The sequence below is a fragment of the Syngnathus floridae genome, chromosome 17 (assembly GCF_059516105.1).
Source record: "Syngnathus floridae isolate MCC-2025c chromosome 17, RoL_Sflo_1.0, whole genome shotgun sequence".
Taxonomy (NCBI): Eukaryota; Metazoa; Chordata; class Actinopteri; order Syngnathiformes; family Syngnathidae; genus Syngnathus; species Syngnathus floridae.
In genome coordinates this window covers 7,284,953-7,294,176 of record NC_142429.1, presented here as the reverse complement: position 1 = coordinate 7,294,176, position 9,224 = coordinate 7,284,953, and the positions used below count along the sequence as shown (strand labels likewise).

Below are 9,224 nucleotides of genomic sequence, written 5' to 3'. Positions count from 1 at the left end.
AAGAAATGAAAACAAAATTCAAATCAAAGAATTTATATCAATTGAATGTGAAGTTTGCAACAATTCTAAACAGCTATCTTGGTTAGCGATGGAGGAAAATTAATGTAGATTACGTAGAGTCAAAAACAATTGAGTTTGATTTCCTATATACATACATTTGGATTGATAAATATAGAATATCATTTACAAGTAAATCTCTTTAATGAGGTTTTTAATGAAAGTTCCAACTGAAAACAATCATCAGTGTGTGCAGATGATGTCACCTAATTGTGGGCGGAGTCTGCACCTATAAAAGGTCCCGAAGGGCCCTACCTGTGTACAGCAGAAGATTCTGGAAACGCAGCCTGGGTGCATGTCTAGTGAAAACCTTCTGCTACTTTTTTCTTTGTCTCCTTGAAGGTCCAAAAATGAGCTGGAAGAACTTTGTGCTACCTCTGCTGCTGCTCAGCTTGTGGGGGCTCCAAGACGAAGGAGTGCAAGCATGTAAATGTTTCCCGACTCATCCTCAGCAGTTGTATTGCCAAGCAGGTGTTGTCGGTATGTTGAATGAGACGCCACTTTCATTTTTATTTTTTTTAATTATTAAGTGATTCTTCTTTACCTTTCTAGTTATCAAGGCAAAAGTCGTCGGTGTGATGCCTGGCTATCAAGATAAACCCACAAAGTATGACATCAAACACATGAAGGTGAGCTGCCTTTTTAATATTTAAATAAATGTATCTTCATTTCTGGACATTAACATTTTTTTTTTTTAATTCTCAGACCTTCAAGGGTGTCAAGAGGCTTTTTGATGCCGTTTACACTCAATCCAGCTCAGCTGCATGTGGAGTCACTCTAACCAAAGGCGTTGAATATCTACTTATGGGTATGAAAAGATGGCAGAATTTTCTTCTATATTGGAATCCCCACATTTGCTCTGATTACAGCCAGACTGCAGTCCGACGGCTCTCTGCATACATATCTCAGCGTGTGACTTCTATCAGCCCTGTGAGGACTTGAGCGCCACGCAAAAGAATCTGTTGTACCGCTATGGAGAAGGCTGCGCTTGCACGGTACAAAATGGCTTCCACATGGCTGACAAACATTTGAATTATTTTTTTTTTTTGTGACCAAGTTTTAATGTCACCCACAGATCAAGTCGTGCTTCATCTACCCGTGCTGCATGAGTGGCCCGACTGAGTGCGTGTGGACTGACCTCCTGTCGGGAAAGATGAACAATCATGACCAGGCCCGAAACTACGCTTGCATCAAGATGAGAGATGGTTGTTGTAAATGGGAGAAGGGGGCCGCCATGCCCATGGAGGGCTACCAGTGGTGAAAGGCTTGGAATCAAAAATCAAATAAAAAAATGAAATCAATGCAGTTTTTATTTTTCAATGGTGATTATTTAACACTGGTTGACTCCCAACTACTTGTGATTTCACAATTCAGGGCACAATGTAGACCCAAATCAATGTGTCCTAGGCAACTAGCTTGACCTTTTGACCTAAAGGTCCCTCTGCAAATGTTTTAGATGAGAGAAATTTTGTATCCGCTCTTGGCGACAGTCACTATTGGGCAGTTAAAATTCGAATGAGTCCAATTGCTCCATCTGAAAAGGTCACTACCTTCAATATTGCCACTGCACCAGTCTAGAAATAAATGTTCTTTAATATTTGTTATTTGTAGGGTTTTTAGAAATGTTTATTCTTTGGTATTTGTAGCGTGTCCAGACAAAAACATAATGGGCTTACATAAAGCATCATGCAATGAGTATAGAAAATGTCCACAAATTGAACCAAGGATATAAAAGATAAATGAAACAGATTAAATAGAAAAGGATATAAAGTAACTTGAAAAGTGAGAGGAAGCCTTTTCATTTTTAATCATAAAATAAGCCCAAGTATGAAGAAGGGAGTCCCTAATGAAGTGTGACAATTTACACAACTAGCCTTTGGACAAGAGCAGTCCAAATGATCCATTTTGTTACTCCAACAAAAAAATGGCAACTAATAAAATTCCTTCAGGAAGAAATTCCTTCTTTGCATCATTTTGTCTCTTTGATTTCGCCGGGCAGGTTTAGGCAATCCTGGTCGCACGAGTCTCAGATGAAAACGGTTCTCAATCAAAGGATGTGATGTCACTTAATTGTGGGCGGAGTCTGCTGCTATAAAAAGGTCATCAAGTTCTACTCAAGCAGTGTGCATCTGCTGGCAGAACTGAGTGCACCTTCTGGAACCAAATCCCTCACCTTCATAGTCTTACTTTGGTTCCCTGAAGGTTCAAGGATGAGCTGGAAGAACTTTGTGCTACCCCTGGTCCTGCTCACCTTGTGGGGCCTCCAGGAGGAAGGCGTGCAAGCATGTAGCTGTTTTCCGACTCATCCGCAACAGTTGTACTGCCAAGCAGACATTGTCGGTAAGTTGAATGAGCCTAAATGATTTATTTTGCTTTTTCCTTCTAAAATGGCTCCTTTTTTGGTTTGAATGCATCTTCTAGTCATCAAGGCAAAGATTATTGGTGTGACGCCTGGAGAGCAAGACAAAAATAGACCCACCAAGTATGACATCAAACAAATAAAGGTGAGACCCTTAACATTATCTAACTATTCAGCTTAGACACAAATTGCAATTTCTTTTTCAGACCTATAAGGGTCCGATGAAATTTTTCGACGCCATCTACACTGGAGCCAACTCTGCACTATGTGGAGTCAGTCTGACCAAGGGCACTGATTATCTTCTCATGGGTATAAAAAGCTAGCTACCATACAAAACAATCAATTAAGGCTACTTTTTAACTAGTCATGTGACTTTCCTCGTTCATGCCATAACAGGTAGGCTGCAGTTGGATGGCAGTCTGCGTCTCTCCCTGTGTGACTTCTATCAGCCACTGGAGGCCTTGAGCAACCTTCAAAAACATCTTCTGTACCACTATGGAAAGGGCTGCACTTGCATGGTAGGAACGCCACTGCTGGATTAGCATTAGCGGTTGCTTTTGACTAAATCCCTTTGGTCACCAACAGATCAGGTCCTGCTTCAGATACCCGTGCTGCATGAGTGGCCCGACGGAATGTTTGTGGACTGATTTCCTACCCGGGAAGGTGGGCAATCGTGTCCAGGCTCAAAACTACACTTGCGCCAAGATGAGTGATGGCTGTTGTGCTTGGCACCAGCCGGCTATCTATGCCCAAAATGGACACCCGGCTGTGAAAGGATAATTATTTGAAATAAAAATGAATCTAATCAATGAAATGTTTCTTTTTATTCTTGATGACTTGGAACTGGTGAACTCAAAGTACCCAAATTTGTGGTTGGTCAGTGTGAGCTGGCTTGATGGCTATCATGATACCTTGCAAACACAGCCTAATTCTGTACTGACACAAACTTTGAGAGTCTCATTAAAGTGGTTCATGAGTGATTGCCTGTCCAAAACCACAATCATGAACTTGTCCTTCAAGAGTAAGCAATTTAGCTCATCTGTTTTGATTTAATTTGATCTGCATGTTCGGAAAAAAGTTGTGGTTTTAAGTTTGCACCAAATCACTAAAATAAAATTTGTGTTCAAAAAATTCACAAAGCTTGAATACGAAACTTCAAATTAATTTAAAACAAAGAAATTTCAAGCTATAAAAGATAAAGATCAAATGGAAGAGGGAGAAGACGTGATCCTTGATAAACATGCAGGAAAGTTTAATTGTGAATTAGCTTTTGATTTTGTACAGTTACATACGGAGGAAAAGAAATTGATCTAAAAAAAATATTTATTTGGAAAATTGCATGAGTCATTTGTGGGTATTTATTTATAGGAAACCACTTTAATTTGGTTTGTGATTAAAATCTCAAGTGAAAGCAATCATCAATCCGTGCATGCAGGTGATGTTGCTTAATTGTGGGCGGAGCCTGCCCCTATAAAAAGGCCCTCGTCGCCCTCACCTCGATCAGAGCCAAGCTCCTGTTCTGACACAACTGAGCTGGTCTTCTAGGTCACCAGACTGCAAGCACAACTGAATTCTTCTCATTATTGTTTTGAGTTTTCCCAGAAGGTTCAAAGATGAGTTGGAAGAACTTTATGCTACCCCTGCTGCTGCTCACCTTGTGGGGCCTCCAGGATGAGGGAGCACAAGCCTGCAGTTGTTTCCCGATTCATCCACAGCAGTTGTATTGCCAAACCGATGTTGTCGGTAAGTTGAAAGGAACTCCGCTTTCATTATTGACTTTTCGACTTGATATTTTGTCTTGGTAGTCATCAAGGTAAAAGTTATCGGAGTGAGTCCTGGTGAGCAGGGCGGAGTCCAACCCAAGAAGTATGCCATCAAACACATGAAGGTGAGCTACTCAAGATTTTAATTTCATGCATGCAAATTGGATGTCAATCTAACTTTTTGTATTTCAGACCTTCAAGGGAGCTGAAAGGCACTTTGTTTCAGTTTTAACTGGACCCAACTCAGCTGCATGTGGAGCCTCTCTTACCAAGGGTGTTGAATACGTGCTTATGGGTATAAAAAGTTTTTAAAGTCAAACTATTAAATGTCATTTTTAGGCTGTAAAATATTTTGTCTCCTGCTATTCCAGCCAGGCTACACTCTGATGGCTCTCTGCACATCTCCCTGTGTGACTTCCATCATCCGTGGGATTCTTTGAGCCCTGCCCAGAAGAACCTGTTGTACCGCTACGGAGAAGGCTGTGATTGTGAGGTAGGAACTGCTTTGGGTCATTCGCATTGGAGCTCTGAGTTAATGGTGTCCTTGGTCATCCACAGATCAAGCCATGCTACTCCTACCCGTGCTGCAATACCAAGCCGACAGAATGCCTATGGACGGATTTCCTCCCGGGGAAGATGAGCAGTTACGAGCAGGCCCGAAATTACGCTTGTCTCAAGACGAGTGATGGTTGTTGTGACTGGTGCAAGGGAACTACTGCTATTAGCCAATATAGATAAACGACCATATAAGGATATGAATTCAAAATAAAAATGGTTGAAATAAAAATCGCTCTTGGTGTTTTCTTAAAGATGAGTAGAAGACTAATGGCAGAACATTTGGTGGTTGTATGAATTGGTCAATTCTAAAGTTGTATAACCCAACAGGGCAAGTAACTCAAAATTTTGTCCAATTTTGAGTTAGCTGAAGTTCATCTATCAATGATTTCAAACTTCTCAAGCACTGCAATGACAGCCTGTGGAATATTCTGCTTGTCTGATTTCATATAAAATTATGTTTAAGTATAAAAGCCTCAAACAGATTTTACCTGGGAGTACCCAAACTATACAATATTAGTTTTAGTATCCTTGAAATGGTAAAACAAAACTTAGTTACGTATTAAAAGAAAAATGTGGGAGATAAATTTCAAATTACAGAATTTCTGTGGTGTTCGTCTTAATTTTTCTGTACAAAAATTGCATGGTGCTAAGTTTTTAAAATAGTGCATACGTAAGATACATGAAATAGAAGATTAGCATATGTCAATAAATTCTTATATGCCGGAGAAGTCAGACAAATAAATCAAATATCACATCAGAAGCTACAATGTTACCTTGTACAAACATTTGTGCATTTCTTTTTTTGGTGCATACAGCTAGACACATCAAATATATCTAATATGTGCATATCAATTGATACGGAACTGTGTTAATTTGGTTTTTGATGAAAAGGTGAAAAAAATCATCAATGAGTGCGTGCAGGTGATGGTGCTTAATTGTGGGCGGAGTCTAAGCCTATAAAAAGACCCACAACACCTCCAAGTCCATTAGCGCAAACCTGCTGGTGTGCCACAACTGAGCTATTTGTCTGGAACGCCACCGTGTTTGCTTACCTGAATACTTTTGAAGGTCCTAAAATGAGCTTGAAGAACTTTGCGCAACCCCTGCTGCTACTTTTTGCCTTGTGGGGACTTCAAGAAGAAGGAGCCCAAGCCTGCACCTGTTCACCGATGCATCCTCAGCAGTTGTACTGTCAAGATCACATCATCGGTATGTTGGAAAGGTTTTCAAAATGGCTTCCACCGTTACGCTGATAATTTGTTTTTCTAGTTATCAAGGCCAAGGTTGTTGGGGTGATACCTGGCGACACAGCTAATGGTGGACTCGCCAAGTATGAAATCAAACACCTGAAGGTGAGGTGCCTCATATGTTTGCACTTAAAATAAATAAACAAATTTATTTGTTTTTTCAGACCATCAAGGGTGCTAAGAAACTCTTTAGTGCCATTCAAACTCCACCCTACACTGCAGCATGTGGAATCACTCTGACCCGTGGCGTTGAATATCTTTTTATGGGTATCTAACTCGAATTTTTAGGCCATCAAAGTGTTTAGTTAGCTTAGCAATGTTCTGACATCCCCCCCCCCCCCCCCCATATCTTCTAATACAGGCAGACTGGAGTCTGACAATCTGCACGTGTCCCTTTGTGAATTCCATCAGCCGTGGAAAGACTTGAGCATCACACAAAAGCATCTTCTGTACCGCTACGGAGAAGGCTGCACCTGCACGGTAGCAACACCACCATAACTATGTTTCTAGCATTCCAGACATGTGGCCTCATAACTTCCCGGTCTATGGTCACCCACAGATCAAGTCCTGCCTCTCCCTCCCGTGCTGCATGACCAGCACGACCGAGTGCCTGTGGACAGACTACCTGCCGAAAAACAAGGCCGTTCATTACCAGGCCGAAAACTACGCTTGCGTCAAGATGAGGGACGGCTGTTGCGCCTGGGACAAGCCAGCTGTCTATCACCATAACTGATCAATGGCTTTGATTTTAAATAAAATGGAAGTTTGGTTATGGTGATTTCATGTGAGCTGATGGCAAACTCTTTTTTTTTTTTTTTTCATATTGTGCTAAAGGCACACCAATGTGAGTTAAACTAGAAGAAACTTTGTTCCAAGTGGATATTAAGGGAGGGTTATTACATTTTGAGATCCAGGGTAAGACCTGTATTAGGTACATTTTAAAATATAAACTTGAGTAGAATTTGAATAAAATGGTCAACAAAAATTAAACTTTCACACTACTAAAAAACTACTTAATTGATAATTATACTTTTAGCTCTAGGGAAAGGTGTGTTGGGTAAATTTTAAAATATGAATAAAGTTAATTTAAATCTGAGTATCTCAAAAGGATGAACTGAGGATAAATATTGTGTAATGAATGGTGACAGTTTACGTTTCAAGGGAAAACCTGGTTGGATAAAACCATTTAATCAGAAATCATTCATTTTTGTTGCTGAATAAAATGTCAGATGTTTATGACATTTCTTTTTTTTCCCCAGCAGACTTCAAATATATATACAATATATTGACTATTCGCATATCATTCCACTGAATTTAAATTAGTCAAAGAAGTTACTCTTGGGTTGATAGATGCGCATTAATGCTCCGAATTACAACATGGAGTTTACAGATTGTTAATTATACCACTAGAGGGAGACCGAGAGCTACGCTTTGAGAATCACTTCTCTCCACCTTTTTTTTTTCTTCACTGCACCTTGAGTCAGTCTTCTGAGAGACTGCCGAGGCAGCAATATTTCAGGATTTGAGAATCTCCCCGCTGCTGCACCCCTACCCCCAAGGTTGATAAAATACTGACTACAAAATAAAAACTTGCCACAAGTGTCAGCAGTAAAGTTTTTGCTATTTTCAATTCCTGCAGTTAGTTATGAGTCAAGTTGATTAGATAGATTGATTGATAGATTGATAGACCAGTTGGAAACAGTCATTAAATCCAAGTGACGTGATTAATTGTGGGCGGAGCTTGCAGCTATAAAAAGGCTCTGTGACCTCTGAACTCAATCAGAGCAAACCAGCAGCTGTCAATAACACAGAGGCCCACTTATTTTAAACCTCAACACTGTTTAGTTCCCTCTATGCTTTGATTTTTGTCGCTCTGAATGATCAGCAATGATCCGGCAAGTGACGAGTGTCTTGCTACCTTTTGTGCTGCTGCTGTTGAGTTTGTGGCGGCTACAGGAAGGAGTGCAAGCCTGCAATTGCCTGGCACGGCATCCGCAGCAGGTGTTTTGCCAAAATGATGTTGGTATGTTGGAGATTTCAGGTCAAATTTGAGTCTAAAATGATAACAAAATGGGAGTGAAATGACTTTTTAGAGGCTGTTAGTTTCAGTGACTGTGCAAACAAGCTAGCAATTTGACTTGGTTAATTACGGGTAGTGTTTTCAATTAAGAGTGTTAATTTGTCATAAAAAGGCTGACAAAAACACTTGGGTTTAGTTTTAAGATCGCAGTTTACCTTTTGAGGCCATTACTAGTGAATTACTTCTTTTGTGGCCCAATGACTTTAATTGGGCCGATAGCTTTAATTGCAGTGATTAACTGTTCTGTTGCAACCTGATTTCATTGGCTTGGGAATTTGCTGCTATCTTGCAGTCTTTGAAATATTTCAAAATGCTTTCCAGTTATCAGGGCGAAGGTTGTTGGAAGGAAGGATGACCCTCGCCATGGCCTTATTCAATATAACATCAAACAGACCAAGGTAATATCAATACAAATATATTGATTTCTTTTTTTATATGCAAATTCCATTCAACTCCTCCCTCCAGATGTTCAAGGGCCCTAAAAAAGATTTTGATGCCATCTACACTGCATCCAACTCTGCAGCATGTGGAGTCAAACTGACAAAAGACACCACGTATCTCCTCATGGGTAAATAAAATATAAATGTAAACCTTTGCTCGCTATGCTGAAGTCTTGCGTAACATTTTTTGTGACTAGAGAGGTTGATCATGTTGTTGACGTTGCTTTTCAATGATTGCCCAATTTCCTCATCTGCCTTTCCAGCAAAACGAGAATCCGACGGCTTGCTGCGTATCACTTTGTGTGACTTCTTTCAGGAGTGGAAGGCCTTGAGTGACGGGCAAAAGAGCCTATTGCGGCACTATGAAATGAGCTGTGATTGCAAGGTACGATTATTTTTTTGTTGTTGTGACAACTAGTCTTGGCTCTATCCTTTTGAACAAAAACAGTTTTTGGAAACAGTCTCTCAACAGTGTATATAACAATAATTCCAAATATGAAATTCCTGTCTTTCAGATTAAACTTTGCACCTCCCTCCCATGCGGCATCAGCAGCCCGACAGAGTGCTTGTGGACCGACTTCCTGCCGATCAAGTTGGCTTCCGGCGAGCAGACCAAAAACTTTGCTTGTGTTAAGAAAGGCTACGGCCATTGTGCTTGGTTTAGGGGGGCTGGCTCACCCACTTATTCAAAATAGAATATTAAAAACAAAATTCTGACTA

General features: G+C 40.4%; 4 protein-coding genes and 1 pseudogene across 5 annotated transcripts; all 5 read left to right on the top strand.

Moving 5' to 3' along the window:
• The first annotated feature begins 307 nt into the window (after positions 1-307).
• On the top strand, positions 308-1,358 carry LOC148384075 (metalloproteinase inhibitor 2-like; annotated as a pseudogene). The gene is made up of 5 exons (XR_015853304.1): positions 308-537; positions 610-686; positions 763-865; positions 927-1,052; positions 1,133-1,358. The product of XR_015853304.1 is annotated as a metalloproteinase inhibitor 2-like (transcript).
• An 810-nt stretch (positions 1,359-2,168) lies between these two features.
• LOC148384074 (metalloproteinase inhibitor 2-like) lies at positions 2,169-3,230 on the top strand. Its single transcript, XM_088357241.1, has 5 exons — positions 2,169-2,397; positions 2,479-2,561; positions 2,623-2,725; positions 2,813-2,934; positions 3,002-3,230. Exons 1-5 carry the CDS (start codon positions 2,268-2,270, stop codon positions 3,194-3,196), a joined length of 633 nt encoding a protein of 210 aa, XP_088213367.1. The 5' UTR covers positions 2,169-2,267; the 3' UTR covers positions 3,197-3,230.
• A 674-nt stretch (positions 3,231-3,904) lies between these two features.
• Positions 3,905-4,965, top strand: LOC148384073 (metalloproteinase inhibitor 2-like). Its single transcript, XM_088357242.1, has 5 exons — positions 3,905-4,159; positions 4,222-4,304; positions 4,372-4,474; positions 4,551-4,672; positions 4,738-4,965. The coding sequence occupies exons 1-5, from the start codon at positions 4,030-4,032 to the stop codon at positions 4,915-4,917; spliced, it is 618 nt and encodes a 205-aa protein (XP_088213368.1). The 5' UTR covers positions 3,905-4,029; the 3' UTR covers positions 4,918-4,965.
• A 751-nt stretch (positions 4,966-5,716) lies between these two features.
• LOC148384072 (metalloproteinase inhibitor 2-like) lies at positions 5,717-6,772 on the top strand. Its single transcript, XM_088357901.1, has 5 exons — positions 5,717-5,946; positions 6,007-6,089; positions 6,149-6,251; positions 6,346-6,464; positions 6,544-6,772. Exons 1-5 carry the CDS (start codon positions 5,814-5,816, stop codon positions 6,715-6,717), a joined length of 612 nt encoding a protein of 203 aa, XP_088214027.1. The 5' UTR covers positions 5,717-5,813; the 3' UTR covers positions 6,718-6,772.
• A 986-nt stretch (positions 6,773-7,758) lies between these two features.
• On the top strand, positions 7,759-9,224 carry LOC148384071 (metalloproteinase inhibitor 2-like). The gene is made up of 5 exons (XM_088358098.1): positions 7,759-8,007; positions 8,386-8,462; positions 8,530-8,632; positions 8,768-8,889; positions 9,020-9,224. Exons 1-5 carry the CDS (start codon positions 7,872-7,874, stop codon positions 9,197-9,199), a joined length of 618 nt encoding a protein of 205 aa, XP_088214224.1. The 5' UTR covers positions 7,759-7,871; the 3' UTR covers positions 9,200-9,224.